Here is a 23,971-nt window from a genome sequence, read left to right as displayed (position 1 = left end):
AGACGGGCGCGAGCCGTGGCTATCAGCGCGGACCCCAGAGATGGGCATGAGACGCTAAGGCTGCTGCTGCCGCCACCAAGAAGCCTGTGTGAGAGCACAGGTCACTATCCACACCTCCCCTCCTGGGAGCCTGTGCAGCCCGCCACTGCCAGGGTCCCGTCATCCAGGGACAACTTCCCCGGGAGAACGCACAGCGTACCTCAGGCTGGTGCAACGTCATGCTGGCCTCTGCCGCCGCAGGCTCGCCCCGCATCCGTACCCCTCCCTCCCCCGGCCTGAGTGAGTCAGAGCCCCCGAATCAGCTGCTCCTTTAACCCCGTCCTGTCTGAGCAAAGAACAGACGCCCTCAGGCGACCTATATGCAGAGGCGGGTCCAAATCCAAAGCTGAACCCCGGGAGCTGTGCAAACAAAGAAGAGAAAGGGAAATTTCTCCCAACAGCCTTAGGGGCAGCGGATTAAATCTCCACAGTCAACTTCATGTACCCTGCATCTGTGGAATACCTGAATAGACAACGAATCATACCAAATTGAGGAGGTGGACTTTGGGAGCAAGATATATTATTTATTCCCCTTTTCCTCTTTTTGTGAGTGTGTATGTGTATGCTTCTGTGTGAGATTTTGTCTGTATAGCTTTGCTTTCACTATTTGTCCTAGGGTTCTGTCTGTCCGGTTTTTTTTTTACTTAAAAAATTTTTTTTCTTAATAATTATTTTTTATTTTATCCTCTTCCTTCCTCCCTTCCTTTCTTCCTTTCTTTCATATTTTCTCCCTTTTATTCTGAGCCATGTGGCTGAAAGGCTCTTGGTGCTCCAGGCAGGCATCAAGGCTGTGCCTCTGAGGTGGGAGAGCCAACATCAGGACACTGGTCCACAAGAGACCTCCCAGCTCCACGTAATACCAAATGGCGAAAATCTCTCAGAGATCTCCATCTGAACATCAAGACCCAGCTTCACTCAACGACCAGCAAGCTCTAGTGCTGGACACCCTATGCCAAACAACTAGCAAGACAGGAACACAGCCCCATCCATTAGCAGAGAAGATGCCTAAAATCATAATAAGGCCACAGACACCCCAAAAAACACCACCAGACATGGACCTGCCCACCAGAAAGACAAGATCCAGCCTCATCCACCAGAACACAGGCACTAGTCCCCTCCACCAGGAAGCCTACACAGCCCACTGAACCAACCTTAGCCACTGGGGACAGACACCAAAAACAACGGGAAATATGAACCTGCAGCCTGTGAAAAGGAGACCCCAAACACAGTAAGATAAGCAAAATGAGAAGACAGAAAAACACACAGCAGATGAAGGAGCAAAGTAAAAACACACCAGACCAAACAAATGAAGAGGAAATAGGCAGTCTACCTGAAAAAGAATTCAGAATAATGATAGTAAAGATGATCTAAAATCTTGGAAATAGACAAAATGCAAGAAACATTTAACAAGGACGTAGAAGAAATAAAGAGGAACCAAGCAATGATGAACAACACAATAAATGAAATTAAAAATACTCTAGAAGGGATCAATAGCAGAATAACTGAGACTGAAGAACGGATAAGTGACCTGGAAGATAAAATAATGGAAATAACTACTGCAGAACAGAATAGAGAAAAAAGAATGAAAAGAACTGAGGACAGTCTCAGAGACCTCTGGGACAACATTAACTGCACCAACATTCAAATTATAGGGGTCCCAGAAGAAGAAGAGAAAAAGAAAGGGGCTGAGAAAATATTTGAAGAGATTATAGTTGAAAACTTCCCTAATATGGGAAAGGAAATAGTTAATCAAGTCCTGGAAGCACAGAGAGTCCCATACAGGATAAATCCAAGGAGAAACATGCCAAGACACATATTAATCAAACTATCAAAAATTAAATATAAAGAAAACATATTAAAAGCAGCAAGGGAAAAACAACAAATAACACACAAGGGAATCTCCATAAGGTTAACAGCTGATCCTTCAGCAGAAACGCTGCAAGCCAGAAGGGAGTGGCAGGACATATTTAAAGTGATGAAGGAGAAAAACCTACAACCAAGATTACTCTACCCAGCAAGGATCTCATTCAGATTTGATGGAGAAATTAAAACCTTTACAGACAAGCAAAAGCTGAGAGAGTTCAGCACCACCAAACCAGCTTTACAACAAATGCTAAAGGAACTTCTCTAGGCAAGAAAGACAAGAGGAGGAAAACACCTACAATAACAAACCCAAAACATTTAAGAAAATGGGAATAGGAACATACATATCGATAATTACCTTAAATGTAAATGGATTAAATGCTCCCACCAAAAGACACAGACTGGCTGAATGGATACAAAAACAAGACCCATATATATGCTGTCTACAAGAGACCCACTTCAGACCTAGGGACACATACAGACTGAAAGTGAGGGAATGGAAAAAGATATTCCATGCAAATGGAAATCAAAAGAAAGCTGGAGTAGCAATTCTCATATCAGACAAAATAGACTTTAAAATAAAGAATATTACAAGAGACAAAGAAGGACACTATATAATGATCAAGGGATCAATTCAAGAAGAGGATAAAACAATTGTAAATATTTATGCATCCAACATAGGAGCACCTCAATACATAAGGCAAATACTAACAGCCATAAAAGGGGAAATCGACAGTAACACAATCATAGTAAGGGACTTTAACACCCCACTTTCACCAATGGACAGATCATCCATAATGAAAATAAATAAGGAAACACAAGCTTTCAATGATACATTAAACAAGATGGATTTAATTGATACTTATAGGACATTCTACCCAAAATCAGCAGAATACACATTTTTCTCAAGTGCTCATGGAACATTCTCCAGGATAGATCATATCTTGGGTCACAAATCAAGCCTTGGTAAATTTAAGAAAATTGAAATCGTATCAAGTATCTTTTCCAACTACAATGCTATGAGACTAGATATCAATTACAGGAAAAGATCTGTAAAAAATACAAACACATGGAGGCTAAAAAATACACTACTTAATAACGAACTGATCACTGAAGAAATCAAAGGGGAAATCAAAAGATACCGAGAAACAAATGACAATGGAGACACGACAACCCGAAACCTATGGGATGCAGCAAAAGCAGTTCTAAGAGGGAAGTTTATAGCAATACAAGCCTACCTCAAGAAACAGGAAACATCTTGAATAAACAACCTAACCTTGCACCTAAAGCTATTAGAGAAAGAAGAACAAAAAACCCCCAAAGTTAGCAGAAGGAAAGAAATCATAAAGATCAGATCAGAAATAAATGAAAAAGAAATGAAGGAAACAATAGCAAACAGCAATAAAACTAAAATCTGGTTCTTTGAGAAGATAAACAAAATTGATAAACCATTAGCCAGACTCATCAAGAAAAAAAGGGAGAAGACTCAAATCAATAGAATTAGAAATGAAAAAGGAGAAGTAACAAGTGACACTGCAGAAATACAAAGGATCATGAGAGATTACTACAAGCAACTCTATGCCAATAAAATGGACAACCTGGAAGAAATGGACAAATTCTTAGAAATGCACAACCTGCCGAGACTGAACCAGGAAGAAATAGAAAATAGGAACAGACCAATCACAAGCACTGAAATTGAAACTGTGATTAAAAATCTTCCAACAAACCAAAGCACAGGACCAGATGGATTCACAGGTGATTTCTATCAAACATTTAGAGAAGAGCTAACACTTTTCCTTCTCAAACTCTTCCAAAATATAGCAGAGGGTGGAACACTCCCAAACTCATTCTACGAGGCCACCATCACCCTGATACCAAAACCAGACAATGATGTCACAAAGAAAGAAAACTACAGGCCAATATCACTGATGAACATAGATGCAAAAATCCTCAACAAAATACTAGCCAACAGAATCAAACAGCATATTAAAAGGATCATACACCATGATCAAGTGGGGTTTATCCCAGGAATGCAAGGATTCTTCAATATACGCAAATCAATCAACGTGATACACCACATTAACAAATTGAAGGAGAAAAACCATATGATCATCTCAATAGATGCAGAGAAAGCTTTTGAAAAAATTCAACACCCATTTATGATAAAAGTCCTGCAGAAAGTAGGCATAGAGGGAACTTTCCTCAACATAATAAAGGCCATATATGACAAACCCACAGCCAACATCATCCTCAATGGTGAAAAACTGAAACCATTTCCACTAAGATCAGGAACAAGACAAGGTTGCCCACTCTCACCACTATTATTCAACATAGTTTTGGAAGTTTTAGCCACAGCAATCAGAGAAGAAAAAGAAATAAAAGGAATCCAAATCAGAAAAGGAGAAGTAAAGTTGTCACTGTTTGCAGACGACATGATACTATACATAGAGAATCCTAAAGATGCTACCAGAAAACTACTAGAGCTAATCAATGAATTTGGTAAAGTAGCAGGATACAAAATTAATGCACAGAAATCTCTTGCATTCCTATACACTAATGATGAAAAATCTGAAAGTGAAATTAAGAAAACACTCCCATTTACCATTGCAACAACAAGAATAAAATATCTAGGAATAAACCTACCTACGGAGACAAAAGACCTGTATGCAGAAAACTATAAGACACTGATGAAAGAAATTAAAGATGATACAAATAGAGGGAGAGATATACCATGTTCTTGGAGTGGAAGAATCAATATTGTGAAAATGACTCTACTACCCAAAGCAATCTACAGATTCAATGCAATCCCTATCAAACTACCACTGGCATTTTTCACAGAACTAGAACAAAAAAATTTCACAATTTGTATGGAAACACAAAAGACCCCAAATAGCCAAAGCAACCTTGAGAACGAAAAATGGAGCTGGAGGAATCAGGCTCCATGACTTCAGACTATACTACAAAGCTACAGTAATCAAGACAGTATGGTACTGGCACAAAAACAGAAACATAGATCAATGGAACAGGATAGAAAGCCCAGAGATAAACCCACACACATATGGTCACCTTATCTTTGATAAAGGAGGGAAGCATATACAGTGGAGAAAAGACAGCTTCTTCAATAAGTGATGCTGAGAAAACTGGACAGGTACATGTAAAAGAATGAAATTAGAACACTCCCTAACACCATACACAAAAATAAACTCAAAATGGATTAAAGACCTAAATGTAAGGCCAGACACTATCAAACTCTTAGAGGAAAACATAGGCAGAACACTCTATGACATAAATCACAGCAAGATCCTTTTTGACCCACCTCCTAGAGTAATGGAAATAAAAACAAAAATAAACAAATTGGACCTAATGAAACTTAAAAGCTTTTGCACAGCAAAGGAAACCATAAGCAAGACAAAAAGACAACCCTTAGAATGGGAGAAAAGATTTGCAAATGAAGCAACTGACAAAGGATTAATCTCCAAAATTTACAAGCAGCTCATGCAGCTCAATAATAAAAAAACAAACAACCCAATCCAAAAATGGGCAGAACACCTAAATAGACATTTCTCCAAAGAAGATATACAGATTGCCAACAAACACATGAAAGAATGCTCAACATCATTAATCATTAGAGAAATGCAAATCAAAACTACAATGAGATATCATCTCACACTGCTCAGAATGGCCATCATCAAAAAATCTAGAAACAATAAATGCTGGAGAGGGTGTGGAGAAAAGGGAACCCTCTTGCACTGTTGGTGGGAATGTAAATTGATACAGCCACTATGGAGAACATTATGGAGGTTCCTTCAAAAACTAAAAATAGAACTACCATACGACCCAGCAATCCCACTACTGGGCATATACCCTGAGAAAACCATAATTCAAAAAGAGTCATGTACCAAAATGTTCATTGCAGCTCCATTTACAATAGCCAGGAAATGGAAGCAACCTAAGTGTCCATCGTCAGATGAATGGATAAAGAAGATGTGGCACATATATACAATGGAATATTACTCAGCCATAAAAAGAAACGAAATGATGTTATTTGTAGTGAGGTGGATGGAGTTAGAGTCTGTCATACAGAGTGAAGTAAGTCAGAAAGACAGAAACAAATACAGTATGCTAACACATATATATGGAATCTAAGGAAAAAAAAAAAAAGGTCATGAAGAACCTAGTGGCACGAGGGGAATAAAGACACAGACCTACTAGAGAATGGACTTGAGGATATGGGGAGGGGGAAGGGTAAGATGTGACAAATTGAGAGAGTGGCATGGACATATATACACTACCAAACGTAAAGTAGATAGCTAGTGGGAAGCAACCGCATAGCACAGGGAGATCAGCTCTGTGCTTTGTGACCACCTAGAGGGGTGGGATAGGGAGGGTGGGAGGGAGGGAGATGCAAGAGGGAAGAGATATGGGAACATATGTATAACTGATTCACTTTGTTATAAAGCAGAAGCTGACACACCATTGTAAAGCAATTATACTCCAATAAAGATGTTAAAAACAAAAAACAAAACAAAACAAAAACCCATGAGAACAACTAAAGGAAGAGGAGATAGGTAATCTGCCTGGAAAATAATTCAGAGTAATAACAGTAAATATGATTCAAAATCTCAGGAAAAAAATGGAGGAAGAGACCAAGAATATACAAGAAATGTTTAAAAAAGAGAAGATTTGAAGAACAGAGATGAACAACACAATAACTGAAATAAAAAAATACACTAGAAGGAATCAATAGCAGAATAACAGGCAGAAGAACAAAGTGAGCTGGAAGACATAGTGTTTGAAATCACTGCCATAGAACAGAATAAAGAAAAAAGAATGAAAAAAAAATGAGGACAGTCACAGAGACCTTTGTGACAACAGCAAATGCACCAACATTTGCATTATAGAGGTCCCAGATGATGAAAAGAAAGGAAAAGGGCCTGAGAAAATATTTGAAGAGATTATAACTGAAAAGTTCCCTATCATGGGAAAGGGAGACACTCATCTACGTCCAGGAAGTGCAGAGAGTCCCATACAAGATAAACCCAAGGAAGAATACACCGAGACACATAGTAATCAAACTGACGAAAATTAAAGACAAAGAAAAAAATATTAAAAGCAACAAGGGAAAAGCAACAAATAACACACAAGGAATCCTCATAAGGTTAACAGCTGATTTTTCAGCAGAAATTCTGCAGGCCAGAACAGAGAGGCATGATATATTTAAAGTGTTGAAAGGGAAAAACCTACAGCCACGATTACTCTAACCAGTAAGGCTCTCATTCAGATTTGAAAGAGAAATCGAAAGCTCACAGATAAACAAAAGCTAAGAGAATTCAGTATCACCGAACCAGCCTTACAACAAATGCTAAAGGAACTTCTCTAGGTGTGTGTGTGTGGGGAAGGCCACAACTAGAAATAAGAAAATCACAAATGGGAAAGCTCACTGGTATAGGCAAACATAAAGTAATAGTAAAAAATCATCCACACACAAATATGATATCAAAACCAGCAACCATAAATATACAATGAAGAAAAGACAGTCTCTTCAATAAGTGGTGCTGGGAAAACTGGACAGCTACATGTAAAAGAATAAAATTAGAACACTCCCTAACACCATACACAAAAATAAACTCAAAGTGGATCAAAGACCTAAATGTAAGGCTGGATACTATAAAACTCTTAGAGGAAAACATAGACAGAACTCTCTTTGACATAAATCACAGAAATATCTTTTTGAATTCACCTCCTAGAGTAATGAAAATAAAAACAAAAATAAACAAATTGGACCTAATGAAACTTAAAAGCTTTTGCATAGCAAAGGAAACCATAAACAAAACGAAAAGACAACAAACAGAATGGGAGAAAATATTTGCAAATGAAGCGACAAGGAATTAATTTCCAAAATATGCAAACAGCTCATGCAGCTCAATGTCAAAAAAGCAAACAACCTAACCAAAAAATGGACAGAAGATCTAAATAGACATTTTTCCAAAGAAGACACACTGATAGCCAAAAAGCACATGAAAAGATGCTCAACATCACTAATTATTAGAGAAATGCAAATCAAAATTACAATGAGTAGTTGTACAAAACTACAATCACCTCACAACAGTCAGAATGGCCATCATCAAAAAAATCTACAAACAATAAGTGCTGGAGAGGGTGTAGAGAAAAGGGGACCCTTCTACACTCTTGGTGGGAATGTAAATCGGTACAACCACTATGGAGAACAGTATGCAAGTTCCTTAAAAAACTAAATATAGAACTACTACATGATCCAACAATCCCATTCCTGGTCATATATCTGTAGAAAAACATAATTTGAAAAGGTATCCTAATGTTCATTTCAGCACTATTTACAGTAGCCAAGACATGGAAGCAACCTAAATGTCCATTGACAGAGGAGTGGATAAAGAAGATGTGGTACATATATACAATGGAATATTACTCAGCCATAAAAAAGAACAACATAATGCCATTTGCAGCAACATGGATGGACGTAGAGATTGTCATACTGAGTGAAGTAAGTCAGAGAAAGACAAATATCATATGATATCGCTTATATGTGGAATCTTAAAAAATGGTACAAATGAACTTATTTACAAAACAGAAATAGAGTCACAGATGTAGAAAACTAACTTATGGTTATTAGGGGGGAAAGGGGGGAGGGATAAATTGGGGGATTGCATATACACACTACTATATATAAAATAGATAACTAATAAGGACCTACTGTATAGCACAGGGAACTCTACTCAATACTCTATAATGAGCTATATAGGAAAATAATCTTAAAAAGAGTGGATATATGTATAACTTATTCACTTTGCTGTACACCTGAAACTAACAACATTGTAAGTCAACTATACGCCAATAAAAATTATTTTTAAAAAATCAATCAATCATGATTCCCTCCTTTGCACCAAAACTCCACCCTACTCACTCAAGTATTTTTCACCCTATATACAATGTTTTGCGCTTGAAATGGCTTTGCCATTTCTAAAACTCTTTCATATCTATCTCTTATCTCAGTTGATCTTATCTACAAGGACTTGGTAAAGTAGGCATGGGTCATAATACTCATTCTTTTTTTTTTTAAAAATTATTTATTTATTTATTTATTCATTTATGGCTGTGTTGGGTCTTCGTTTCTGTGAGAGGGCTTTCTCTAGTTGCGGCAAGTGGGGGCCACTCTTCATCGCGGTGCGCGGGCCTCTCACTATCGCGGCCTCTCTTGTTGCGGAGCACAGGCTCCAGACGTGCAGGCTCAGCAACTGTGGCTCACGGGCCTAGTCGCTCCGCGGCATGTGGGATCTTCCCAGACCAGGGCTCGAACCCGTGTCCCCTGCATTGGCAGGCAGATTCTTAACCACTGCGCTACCAGGGAAGCCCCAATAATACTCATTCTTAAGAGATGAGGAGATTGAGTCTCAAAGAGGTTTGTAACTGTAACACACATTGCCAGTGGTGTCCCTAGAACCAGAATCTATAACATGTCCTATTCTGTACCTCTTACCCACCCTCCTCCAATGGAAACTTGAAAACAACAATCATATAGCATAATAAAGTGCTCACTCAGTATAAAATATTGTATATAGAGAAAAAGCCCCAAAGAAATAGCAAGCAAGGCACATCCTGTCTTTCTTATGCAATGGAATTTGAACATCTTGTACTAAATCCAAATGCTGGCTGTCTATTTTGCTTCTGTAATTGTGCTTGGATTCTAAGGATGCCACAGAAAGTGGGAGGAAATCCACTTACTACTTACAGGTGATGTGTTGGTTTCTACTGTCGGGTTGACAATCTTTTCATTAAATCCATCCTAGCAAGTAGCTGGGACTCTGTACTGTGTTACAAGTAATTACCATGCTCTCTTTCTCATTAATTTGATCATTTGTTTCTTACCAAGCTGTTCTCCTAAATGTTGGCCCCTCTCAGTTGAGATGACTCGCTCATCTTCCATGTCACATTTGTTCCCAACCAGGATAACCTGGGCATTATCCCATGAGTATGTTTTGATTTGAGTTGACCTACAAGAAAAAAAAAAAAACAACAACAGGCAAAAAAATGATCAGAGGAAAGTGCAACAGCATAAAATGAAGGAGAAGAAATATATCCCACAGATGACGATAATAGCAAAAAATGAAGCCCAAATGCCTGACATTTAGAATTAATTAGTTCAGTGCAATTCTACCCTTCAGATACTCATCAGGGATTGTGTGAGTCAAAAATCAGGGGAACGGTGGTGTGGTGTTGTATTTAGAATTCTTCTGTGTTTGATGAGATTAATATTACTACTGCTTCTTCCTTCCCCTCTTCTACTCCACCTTATACAGTACTTTTATAGCTGGAGTGAGTGGCCAGCCATCCCAGTTTGCACAAGATGTTCCCAGTTTTAGCAGTAAAAGTCCTATGCCCCAAGAAACCCCTCAGTTCCAAGAAACCTGAGATGGTTGGTCACTATTTATAGCCCATCACAGAAAAAAATTTTTTACCTTGTTACAGTCACAACTTAAAGAGCTAAGACAATTGGGTTAGGAAATCTGGGGGTAATGATAATGTTTTAAAAAAGTGTTATAAGAACTAATATACTCATGCCTTACATTTTTAAGAGAAAAATGCCAGGTTGATTAATATCAAAATTATAATAAAATGAGCTAGTGTTTTAGGTTACTATAAACAGGATATCTAGGATTCAGAATAAGCTTCTGGTATGGATCATAATGCACATAACCAAATTTTGATTTTGAAACTTAGTTGATAATTATAATAGTTACTATTTGCAGGTACTGTTTTAAACTCTTTATATATGTTACCTTAACTTAATCCTTAGAGTAACTCAAGGGAGATAATATTATGATCCTCATTTTATAGTTGAGGAAAATGAGGCACAGAAAGGTTAAAAAATTCGCCTAAGACAACTCAGCTAGTAAAGTGGTAGATCTGGAAATCAAACGCAGGCAGTAAAGCTTTCAAGCCTGTGCTCTTAAACACATATCTGTACTACTCATTACAAGTTTGAGAAGTGAAGTTCTAGTGTATTTGTTATCATTTCAGAGAGGAAGCTGAAAGGAAGCCATGTTCTTTAATCCTCCCTTTTTATTGGCCACGTTCTTATTTGATAACAACAATTCAAGATAGGTGGGAAAGACATATCACCCAGTGGGTGAGGGTGAGGGTGAGGGTGAGGGTGAGGGTGAGGGAGAGGGAGAGGGAGAGGGAGAGGGAGAGGGAGAGGGAGAGGGAGAGGGAGAGGGAGAGGGAGAGGGAGAGGGAGAGGGAGAGGGAGAGGGAGAGGGAGAGGGAGAGGGAGAGGGAGAGGGAGAGGGAGAGGGAGAGGGAGAGGGAGAGGGAGAGGGAGAGGGAGAGGGAGAGGGAGAGAGAGAGGGAGAGAGAGAGAGAGAGAAAGAGAGAGAGAGAGAGAAAGAGAGAGAGAAAGAGAGAAAGAAAAGCTAAGCAAATGATGAAAGTTTAATAAAGGGATTTGTAAAGTGTCAAAAAGAGAAGCTTGGCATGTTCTTACTAGCAATTGTCAAATACTTCAGGATTTTTACATAGAAAATAGTGATGCGCTGCGCTCAGCTTGAAGAGAGAATGAAAGCAAATAGCTTTAAACTGCAGCAGGAGAGCTTTTAATGAGATGTCATCACTATTTCTCCCTTCCAAGAAGAAAGAAGAGAGCTAAAAGGCAGATAGGGTCTTATCTCAGAGTACTTCCCTGAACCAAGTACAAGTTTTCAAATGAGATTAAAATATCTGGTGAAAGATACCTTTGGTTCCATGTGAGCATCTCAAGGTCCAGCATATTTTATTAGAAAAATCTGGGGATGTGACCTTTCTAATTCTGACCCCTAAGAGAATAATACATTCCTCTAGCAATAGTCACATTCAGCATGTATCTATAAACTGGGAAAATAAAGGCAGACATTCAAAATCTATACTTTTCACTTACCTCATCTTATGAGCGGGGTATATGAAAAATGATGAATTCAGAGTGAATTAAGGTGCAAAAAATATTCTATACCTGGACACACCTTAAATCTCAAGTGCTAAGATAGTTGTATAAATAAATTCCAAAGGTTCTTTCAAAGGAACTCAAATCTAATCAGATTTCCTTAGGTAATTAAAAAAATTATCCCTTTGCTCCTCTAGGTCTTGTTAGCCAAGGATTGGCCTATGCCTGGAAAGGCCCTAGGTTGAGAGCCCCTATGTTAATGGAGGAAGTTCTTATCCTGGCACACAGCTAGAACGCAAATTTGCAGAATGAAGATGGGGAGACGGGAGTCACAGGAGAGTGTCATACTGGCGTAAGGAAGAGGCTGGGGCTGGTATGTAATGGCATGGCTTACTGAATTTACCAAGGACAAATGCTTGCCTGAAAAAATTTAGTACTCTTCTGACCTAGTTAAACTCTTCCTGCTGCACCCCTGACTGTATAAACTTAAACCAGGCCGGGGTGCACCTTTGTGAAGGTAAAGAAGAAACAACACAGCTAGCTGATTTGTACTCTTTAACCAAGTTAATGGAATGCTTGCTTCTGCCATTAAACATGTCTGAGTCTCTCAGTTCCAGCATAATAACTCATGGGGTCTTCGGAGGCCACAGAGATAGATTATACATCTATGCATACACAACATTCTCTGTTTATACTGTGTGTGTGTGTGTGTGTGTGTGTGTGTAATTTTGGGAGGCCATGATTACATCAGAACCATCCCCCTTTCCAATTGTACCTATATCAGAAATATTTTACTGTAACCTCCGCAATGTCCTAAATTGCCAATAATTAAAAACGAACACTTTCTATAATTAGGGAATTATAAAGAACCATTATCTTAAAAGCTTCAAGAGCCATTGGAGACAATTTCTCTTTTTAATGAAATATCAACTGTGGTCTGAGACATTTGTGTTGAAGTGAACAAAACATTAATTTGCCAGAGTTGGTTAATCAAATAAGATTTGTTTTTGGACTCTGGACTATCTGATGAAGTCCACCATCAACAGAGTAGCTTTAGGCAAAGCCCAGTCACCAGCTACAGGGGAACAGAACCATGCTGACTGATTTATGAATTACTACATATCATAGAATCTACGATGCCATGGATTATAAGATAAAAATTACTTTACAAATGGCCAAGAACAAAAAGCAGCAGCCAATGAAACTATGATACAATGGTTAACAATTTTCCTGCTAGACACACTTGTCAGTTACAACAGCTTCTTGTTACTTTGAAGTTTTTTTCATGTATTCTGAGGGATTTAGTAATTCTTTCTGCCTTCAGTTGCTTTGTTCATGAAAGATGATCATCCCATGACTACCTCAATAAGTCAACATACCCTTCTGCTTGTGGGTATCTTCCCTTAAGACCTGTAGAGCACCAGCATGTTGCTTTGCAGGGAAATATGAAATGATGGTCATTACTCCAAATGATTATTCACATCCCTAACATCAAACTGATACCCCCTCCCGCATACACAATAACTTTCTACCTATGTTGTAACAGTTCCACCACTCAGCTGAGGTAAGGACAGTGTACACAGCTATGACCATGTTGGCACATGTACAGGCAGTGGAATCCATTTCTCATACAGCATCAGCAATTACAATGTTATTTATTGTAAGACACATCCCAATTTCAGAGATGTTAAAATATGAGTAACTGTGCATCTTAGCTTCTGTAAAACACTATTGTTTTCTTGGTATTTCTTTTATGTATGAAGACCTAGGTTGAAATGAGAGCTTGGATTATTCCTTTAGCTCAGGAATACTTGGAGATGAGAAAATATAAACCTCATGGGTTGACAAAGACCCAGAGTTGTGTGTAATATGAATTAAGGGCAGAAGAATGTTGGGATGAAAATCCAATCCCCATCCCTTCCAACTCAGAATCCTAACAATTTTATTCAGCTCATTTAAAAGAAAGCACTAATACTGAGTATGGGAAAGTCATTCTGCATTCTTTAGCCTCAGCATCTTCATCTGTAAAATGAGGCCACCACATTTTGTACTTAATCTCTGGGGATGCTGTAGGACAAATGTGGTTTTAGGTAGGGTCATGCTCTACTTCCTACGTCGCAAACACCTTTTTACAAATATAAAACATTATGAGTCCCAGCTTGGGCAGCCAGCTGTTTCTCTTCCTCAGTCCAGGTCAACTCATCCTTTCTAATTTCTATAATCGAAAAAATAATTTGAGTTTTTTTCATTGAAGAATCTGAAATTTTGTCTCCGGTTTATACCTCAAGGCTGAGGTCCTGTACAGATACATTACTAAGGAGTAAATGGCCTTTTTTGTACGTCTATTAGGAGTACAGTACATGTTTATTGAGTAAATCCTCCTTTCATGTGTCATTTCTATGTATCTACGTTTTCAGTCATTTGCTATATTTTGTAAAATTTCTTATTTGGGAATGGGTTTTTATCACCTCATTAGGGACTGTCTTATTTCTTTGTCTGTTAGGGAGACATATTTAAAGAAAGTGCTGTCACCAAATAACATACATGTGAGAAGAGTGGTTTATTTCTGAATCACTGCAAAAGATCCTTTGGGATTTACTGTTAACCTCAACAAGATTAATGGACTCAGAAGCAACATGCTGGTCACCATGGTTACTCTACAAATGGCAATTAACTCAGACCTTACCAGTAACGAGATCCTGGTTACTAAAAAAAAACCCAGTTATTTGTCTTTTAGTTAAAAACAAAAATAAAACAATAACCCCCCTCTCTCTATATATTTCTATATTTGTATATGTTTCCTCTATAAATATATATGTAGGGAGAGAGGATTGTGATTTTTGTTTTGTTTTTGTTTTATATTATGAGGCAGAGGGAGATGAAGAGATTTTCATATTTTATACATAAATGACTGAACTCTGCACAAAATAAAATAATTTAGGAGAGCTGTAAACAGACAAATCAAATTCCTATAATATCTCTATTTCTCCTCTCTTGTTCTGGGTATATAAATAATTTCCTACGAGTTCAACCTGTTTTCATTGAGAAGAGACTCTTATTAGTGATAATGTTCTGAAAAATGGCCCACAAAATGTACCCCAGTAACCCAAAAAGCAGTTCTCTCTTAGGGTCTGATCTGGGTTCTACATGGGAAAATGAGGTGTCAGAGAGAATATGACCAGCTCTTCCCCTGCAGTGAATCTCAGACAGATCTTAACAGCAGTCCTATTCTTCATTCTGGAAGCTCAAATTTCTCCTCAGCATCCATTTCCCTTACTCTCCTCAATATTCGGAAGCCTCAGCCTTCAGCATCTCAGCAGACTTCAAAGCATTATGGAATTTCCCAATCTCCAACTGCTCATCGCATAGCATTGGCCCTTCTGTTACTTTTCCACTAACGTAATCATTTATTTATTCAATTTTTCTCAACCCTTGGAGAGCTTTTATAAATAACTTCAACCTAGAACACTTAAATCAGAACCTTTAGGGACGTCATCATAAGCGTTTAAAAAAATAATCTCTGCAGCTGATTTTTATGTATGACTGGGATGGCTCTCTCGCCCACACCTGTTTCAGTTTTTAAAATAATCTGTTTCTTTACTTCCCATCTAACACTCAAAGTGTTTGCAGGTGGTTTACAGAGATACATACAAAATAAAAGATATAAACAAAATAAATTTTAAAATGAATGAGTAGTAATAAGGAAACAAAAATAGGAACATAATAAAACCTAATGATTTATATACACTGTAAAAGCTAACAGGTAGTCTCAGAAGTTGAGGAGATAGGCTTTTCATATGTACATTAACTCATTTAATAAAGGAGTTATAAAGGGAAATGTTAAAAATGTATCCTCAAATAAATGTTCTCCAACCTTTAATATCTTTAATTACTTAAAGAAATAGGTTTATAGTTTTTGGTAAAATTGCTATATTCTCATTAGAAATTCTAATAAGAGAAAAAGCTAAAGCAAAAAATAAAAATTATCAGAAATCTCACTAACCCCAGATAACCACCACCTACATCTTGGTGAAAATCCTAGAGTAGATTGTATTACTGACCTCACTGAGTCATCACCTCCTTCCCTGTAGGTGGATTATATTTCCTTGCCCTCCTGGTTTTGGACTGGGCCAAGTGAATTGCTTTGGCCAATGGAATATTAAGAGATTTGGTGTGAGCCACTGGTGAGCAATAGGCATCAGAGGTATTGTGAGTTGCATCAGCCCTCTGGCATTCTTGCTCTTCATCATGGAAGAGCCCATCCCAGAAAGGGGGCTGCTCTGTCAGCCTGTCCCAGAGGAATGAGAAAGCAGGAGGAGCCCAGCTGAGTTCTACAGAGACCAGCAAATCTCAGCCAAACCTAGAAGAGCCCAGCATTGCTTTCTCATTTCATCTCTTGCTACCCACTCTCCTCCCAACTTTGATGTAGCCTTATTAATTTCTTTGAATTTCTCAAACATGCTACATTTTTCAACAACTAGGAGCTATCACTATGGGTGGCTCTAGGTTTTGCAAGGCCTAAAACTAATAAAAATGTGAGGGCCCAATTTAAGGAAAAAATGCAAATTAGAAATACAGAAGGTCAGAATGGCCATCATTAAAAAGTCTACAAATAACAAATGCTGGAGAGGGTGTGGAGAAAAGGGAACCCTCCTACACTGTTGGTGGGAATGTAAATTGGTGGAGCCACTATGGAGAACAGTATGGAGGTTCCTCAAAAAACTAAAAATGGAGTTGCCATATGATCCAGCAATCCTGCTCTTGGGCATATATCTGGACAAAACTATAATTCGAAAAGATACATGCACCCCTATGTTCATAGCAGCACTGTTTACAATAGCCAAGACATGGAAATACCTAAATGTCCATCAACAGAAGAATGGATAAAGAAGATGTGGCACGTACATACAATGGAATACTACTCAGCCATAAAAAAGAATGAAATAATGCCATTTGCAGCTACATGGATGGACCTAGAGATTATCATACTAAGCAAAGTAAGTCAGAGAAAGACAAATACCATATGATATCACTTATATGTAGAATCTAAAATATGACACAAATGAACTTATTTACAAAACAGAAACAGACTCACAGACATAGGGAACAGACTTGTGGTTGCCAAGGGGGAGGGAAGGATCGGGAGTTTGGGGTTAGCAGATGCAAACTAGTATACATAGAATGGATAAACAACACGGTCCTACTGTATAGCACAGGGAACTATATTCAATAATCTGTGATAAAACATAATGGAAGAGAAAAAAAAAAAGAAATACAGAATTAGGTACAGGGCAATTTGTAGCAGATGCTGTTGGTGCTCTGCACATATCCCCCAGGCCTTGCCACTTCCTCGCGTGCTGGCTGACTTCCAACTGCCAGTATCTGCAGCTTTTGGCTTTAAAGTCTTCTCTGAAGCAATGGAAGGCTGCTCTACCCATCAGGGAAAGTCAAATGTAACGGGGAAAGAGCACAGCCCAGGAACAGACCTCAGCCAGTGACTGACAGGAGTTAGTGTATAACTACTGCCACTCCCTTGCTCCTCAGGATGCTGCCACACTGATTCCCAGAATTTCAAGAAGGATGAAACTCTAGTTACCCATAATGGTAGAAACACCATTTATTGGTGGTCTTCCCTTCCCCAGCTAACTTCCCCACCCTCTGTGGCTATTTCTTACACTTTCTGAAAAAACTACTTGTACACAAATTCCCCTCTCTGAGCCTGCTTCAGGAGAAACCCCAACTAATACACTTGGAATGGGCTTGTCCAGGTAAGGGACCCAAAGCTTCCTAGCAAGGTTCATGGAGATGGCGGTACCGGCTTGAAAGCACTGATTATTAAATATTAAGGACTTTTGCGGGTTGGTTGTTAAACTGTACCTTAACGTTGACCACGATGGGTGTATTTATACCATGGAAATTAGCAAATGCTACAAATCAGATTTTTTTCTTTTGTTTTTGCCTTTTTTTCAAAGAGTCTGTTTCCTGGTACACCACAGAATTTAAGCTTCATTAGTTTTGCAAGAAATTCACCTGTTGCTATCACATGTGCCATTGTCTAAAACACACTTATGGCCTCTGGGTCAGGCTATCTCACCCTCTTCCATCTGGTCTCAGCTCACATCCCTCCTCTGGACTAGGTGCTCATCATATGGGCCCCCATACACCCTGTACCTCACTCACTAGGACCTTCTCACTTGTCTGTATCTCTCCTAGACTACAGGGGGGCAGGGACCCCAACTGTTTTGTTCACCACTGTGCACTCAGGAAAACATCTGGCACAAAGAAGGGTCTCAGCCAGTAACTGTGAATTAGTGACCAAATGAATGAGTGAACGATAGACCAAATGTGGCAAAAGTGCCTAAGGAATTCAGTAAGTTCAGAATATCAGCATAAAATAAAAACAGCACAGGAGGAGAATCACCACTGTATGTGATGCCAGTGCCCCATGACATCCCTTTTAGGAGGCGTTGCTGGCAGAGTTCTTCCAAGGTCTTTGACATCCTGACCATGTCCTTGGTAGAGAAAGGCAAGTGTTGGCCCCTCTACAACCTGCAAAGGCCATCTGTGTGATGAGCTATTCATTCCAGCCTACAGGAATCACATTCCTTTCTGCTCCAGCACCAACAGTCAGGATGAGGATACTCAGGGAGTAACTTAGCACCTCGTCACCGTGGAATAGTTGCTTTGGAGTGTCCTAGTCTGACTCCTTCATTTTGTAGATGACAAAGCTGAAACTCAACATGTGGAGTGACATGTTAATGGAGATGATGCAGTTACCTAGTACTGATGTAAGTCTGTATCCCAAGACTCTCCATGCCTCCTCATCTACTTCCACAGGGAAGAGCAGTGACTACATTCTACTGAACACGGAAGTTGGGAAGAAATTCATATGCCAAACAGTTGACTGGTTTTTAAAAATAAAAAATAATATGTCTCCTGAGGAGACCAAAATACTCTAAATCTCCATATATATGAGAGTCATGAGGCTGCATGTGGAAATGAGAACTGGATGGGTCTGAAGGATCTGATCCTCCTCTCTGCAGGAAGTCCGTTGCTGAGGGCCAATAGTGAGCATTTATTCAAGAACTCAAGAAGCAGTCATCTTGAGCAGTGTGGTTCTGGAACCACCTGGGACCACATCAGATTCTGCATTGTCAGTCTAAAACCAACTTTAGACCCATTTCTATCATGCCTCTGTTACAATTTCTAATCTCATTTTGTTTGTACAAAATGTCAAATTCTATTTTTTTAATCCATATGTGTGGTAGGAACAACTGGACATCTCTCTTCTATGCCAGAAAGAAAAACAACTACTGGATGGAGGAAGCATCACCCACTGGAAAACAGAGCCCCGCCCCTTCAGTGAGCAGAAGGGAGTCTGACCCAGGAAAGGGACAGATGTTCCTAGGCTCTAGAACGCCTGGGTTGTTCTTCCACAACTGTCAAGGCCAAATCCAGGTTAACAGAAATATCCTTTTCTCAAATCAGACTGTATTATCCTGGGGGAATGAATGGTCTTTGATAAGGCTTTTTGCTACTTAGCTGAAGGGCAAGCTGAACTTAGAATCTAGCATCTGCTCTGCCCTCACTCAGATACCAGAAAATTGTCCTTCTCCTTCATAGCCCGGGGGGCTGAGCAGAGGAGAAGCTCCACACACATTCGAACAAAGCCTGAGCACTGAGGCATGCAAGACATTAAGAAAGGACCAAGGAGGAGGAGGAGAGAATGTCTCCTCCTGTGGGGTAGGCGGGGTTTCCATGAGGGGAATGAAATCACAAGTCTGCTGGACTGAGCAAGTGGGAGCCAAAGGGAAATGAGAAGTGGAGATTAAGAGGAGATAAAGACAGGAAAAGGAGAAATGTCTGCTAAGCCTGTTTGAAGTCTAGGACTGTGAAGCCTCCATTCCAGGCAGGAAAATAAAATAATATAGTTATATCTTCTGTTCCTCTAACACTAGCCAACTCTTCCACGATCCCACTGTCAGGATTAATTGTGGAAGACTTTGAAGTGGGCAAAAGAGATGCCTAGGAGTTCTGACGAGCACATCTTTCCAGATCATCTCTTGCTTTTCATAGACTTTGAGCTATTTTACAACTCTGTAAATGGGAGAAAATAGATAATAATATAGATGAGTTCTTGCCAATAGGAAATGGAAGTGCAAATGAATTGTGTCTGGTGGAATGTCATTGATCATTGCCCCATGGATATTCACCTATTTTGCAAATATTGGTAAATTCATTCCAGCATTCCCCATTGCCTCTACGTGTTTTCACTGAATACTCCCTTGAACCTTGGCAACTTATATTGGTTCCATCATTAATTGCTGAGTTAAATAAAATCTTTAACATGTTTATTTTATATTTGGATGAAAGTTGTGATTTTACCTTATTTTAAAAGGAAATTAAGCATTCCAGAGTGGGATGGGCTCAAGATGGTGGAGGAGAAGGACACAGAGCTCACCTTCTCCCACAAAAACATTAAAAATACATCTACAAGTGGAATGATTCACACAGAATATCTACTGAACACTGGCAGAAGACCTCAGACTTCCGAAAGGGCAAGAAAACCTCCACAAAACCAGGTAGGACAAAAAGAAAAAGAAAAAGAAAAAGAAAGGAATCTGGGTGGGGCCTGCACCTCAGGGAGGGAGTTGTGAAGGAGGAAAGGTTCCTGTACGCTGGGAAGTCCCCTCACCAGTAGGGCGATCAGCCTGGATGGAGGGGGAACTTCAAAGCCTAGGAGGAGAGCACAGCACCCAGTTTGTGGAGGGCAAAAACAGAGAGTAACACCCGCACAGAAGGTCAGCACTGCCGCCATGCACTCCCCAGGCTGGGACGCTCATCTGTCGGTGTGGGCGGGGGCTGGGAGCTGAAGCTCAGGCTTTAGAGGTTTGACCCAGGGAGAGGACCAGGGTTGGCTGCGTGGAGACGGCCTGAAGAGGCTGGACTGTGGCAACTGAGGGTGTACTCGGAGGAGACCTGGGCCTGCCAGAGAGGCAAGGTGCCATTGTTGGGGCCACAGAAGGAGAGGGGTGGGACCACCAGAAGAGCTTTTTTCCCTGAGTGTTCCCAGGAAACAGGTCACTGCCTACAGGAGCTCCAGGGGTGGGCGCAAGTCACTGCTGCCATTGTGGGCTCCAGAGGCGAGCAGGGGCCACTGCTGCGAGACCCATGAGCAGGCGCCAAGCACTGCCCCCATTGTCCCGGGAGCATGTGGGCCACAGCAACCCCTAGGAGACTCATGAGCAGGTGCAAAGCACTGCCCTCACCGTCCAGGGAGCACACTGACCATAGCTGCAGCTACGAGAACTGTGAGCAGGTGCCAAGCACCGTCCCTGCCATCCCGGGAGTGCACAAGGGCCACCACACCTGCACACCCCATATCAAGGGGTTAACAGAAAGCACATGCTGAGGAAAGAGGCAGCAAGCATCCAAACTAAAAGCAGGTCCTCGATTCCAGACAAGATGGTGGAGGAGAAGGACTTGAGCTCACCTCCTCTCATGAAAACACCAAAATCAGAACTAACTGCTGAACAACCATTGACAAAAAAGACTGGAACTTACCAAAAAAAAGATTTTACATTCAAAAACAAAGAAGAAGCCACAAGAACATGGTAGGAGGGGCACTTTCAAGACATAATCAAATCCCATGCTCGCAAGGTGAGCAACGCACAAAATGGAAAGTAATTATATCACAGAGGTTCTCCCACAAGAGTGAGAGTCCTGAGCCCCATATCAGGCTCCCCAGCCTGAGGGCCTGGCATTGAGAGGAGGAACCCCCAGAGCATTTGGCTTTGAAGGCCAGTGGGGCTTGAGTGCAGGAGCTCCACAGGACCGGGGGAAAGAGAGACTCCACTCTTGGAGGGCTCACACAAGGTTTCATGTACACTGGGACCCAGCAGAAAGAAGTAAATCCATAGGAGCCTGGGCTGTACCAACCTGCAAGTCTTGGAGGGGCTCCTGGGGAGGGAAGGACTGGCTGTGACTCACTGGGGGGGCAAGGACACTGGTGGTAGAGGCCTCAGGGAATATTGATCAGCATAAGCTCTCCTGGAGGTGGCCATTTTGGCATCAAGACCTGGCTCTACCCCAACAGCCTACAGGCTCCAGTGCTAGAACTCCTCAGGCCAAACAACCAGCAGGATAGGAATACAGCCCCACCTATCAACAGACAGGCTGCCTAAAGCCATACTGAGTTCATAGCCACCTCAAAACACACCCCTTGACACAAAGGAAACCACAAACAAAAAAAACCCCACACAATGGGAGAAAAATTTGCAAACGACAGATAAACAAGGGATTAGTCTCCAAAATTTACAAACCACGCATGCAGCTCAATATCCAAAAAACAAACAATCAAATCAAAAAATGGGCAGAAGACCTAAATAGACATTTCTCCAAAGAAGACATACAGATGGCAAAGAGGCACATGAAAAGATGCTCAACATCACTAATTATTAGAGAAATGCAAATCAAAACTACAATGAGGTATCACCTCATACCAGTCCGAATGGCCATCATCAAAAAATCCACAAACAATAAATGCTGGAGAGGGTGTGGAGAAAAGGGAACCATCCTACACTCTTGGTGGGAATGTAAATTGGTACAGCCACTATGGAGAACAGTATGGAGTTTCCTTAAAAATTTAAAAATAGAGCTACCATAAGATACAGCAATCCCACTCCTGGAAATTTATCCAGAAAAAAGCATGGTTTGAAAGGATACAGGCATCCCAGTGTTCATTGCATCAGTGTTTACAATAGCCAAGACATGGAAGCAACCTAATTGTCTATTAACAGATGAACGGATAAAGGAGATGTGGTACGTATATACAATGGAATATTACTCAGCCATTAAAAGGAATGAAATAATGCGATTTCAGCAACATGGATGGACCTGGAGATTATCATACTAAGTGAAGTAAGACAGAGAAAGACAAATATCATATGATATCGCTTATATGTGGAATCTAAAAAAATGATAAAAATGAACTTATATACAAAACAGAAACAGACTCACAGACTTAGAGAATGAACTTATGGTATGAAGGGGGAAATGTGGGGTGGAGGGTTAGATTGGGAGTTTGGGATTGACATGTACACATTGCCATATTTAAAATAGATAACCAACAAGGACCTACTGTAAAAAAAAAAAAAAAAAAAAAAATTTAAAAATAAAATAAACAAAAAAACACACTTTTGACATGACCATGCCCACCAGAGGGACAAGACCAGCCTCCACCAACCAGTGGGCAGGCACCAGTGCCTCCCATGAGGAAGACTGCACAAGCCCCAGGACCAACCTAATGCACCAGGGGGCAGACACCAGAAGCAAGGCTTACGAACCTGTAGCCTGCAGAAAGGAGACCACAAACACAGAAAGTTAGACAAAATTAGATGGCACAGAAATATGTTCCAGACAAAGGAACAAGATAAAATCCCAGAAGAGCAACTAAGTGAAGTACAGATAGGAAATCTACCAGAAAAAGAATTTAGAATAATGATAGTAAAAATGATCTAAGATCTTGTTAAAAAAATTGAGGCACAGGCCAAGAAGATACAAGGAATGTTTACCAAAGAGCTAGAAGATTTGAAGAAGAAACAGAGATGAACAATACAATAACTGAAACGAAAAATACACTAGAAGGAATCAATAGCAGAATAACCGAGTCAGAAGAATAAATAAGTGAGCTGGAAGACAAAGTGGTGGAAATCACTGCCACAGAACAGAATAAAGAAAAAAATGAAAAGAAATGAGGACAGTCTCAGAGACCTCTGGGACAAAATTAAACACACCAACATTCACATTAGAGGAGTTCTAGAAAAAGCAGAGAAAGGGAAAGGCCTGAGAAAATATTTGAAGAGATTATAGCTGAAAAGTTCCCTAAAATAAGAAAGGGAATACTCACTCAAGACCAGGCAGCACAGAGAGTCCCAAACAAGATAAACCAAAGGAGGAACACGCTGAGACACATATTAATCAAATTTCCAAAAATTAAAGACAAGGAAAACATATTAAAAGCAACAAGGGAAAAGCAACAAATAACATACAAGTGAATCCACATAAGGTTGTCAACAAATAGAAACTCTGTAGGCCAGAAGAGAGTGGCACGCTATG

At 40.0% G+C, this 23,971-nt stretch overlaps 1 protein-coding gene across 1 annotated transcript in view; it reads right to left on the bottom strand.

Annotated features, from left to right (window-relative positions):
• The window catches only part of RAB3C (RAB3C, member RAS oncogene family), a 285,344-nt gene that overhangs the window by 55,221 nt on the left and 206,152 nt on the right, over positions 1-23,971 (bottom strand). Inside the window, exon 3 of the mRNA XM_061187818.1 lies at positions 9,805-9,929. Coding sequence (XP_061043801.1) covers positions 9,805-9,929 — 125 coding nt within the window. The remainder of the gene's footprint in view (positions 1-9,804; positions 9,930-23,971) is intronic.

This window comes from Eubalaena glacialis, chromosome 4 (assembly GCF_028564815.1).
Source record: "Eubalaena glacialis isolate mEubGla1 chromosome 4, mEubGla1.1.hap2.+ XY, whole genome shotgun sequence".
Classification (NCBI taxonomy): Eukaryota; Metazoa; Chordata; class Mammalia; order Artiodactyla; family Balaenidae; genus Eubalaena; species Eubalaena glacialis.
This window is presented reverse-complemented; position numbering and strand designations above follow the sequence as displayed.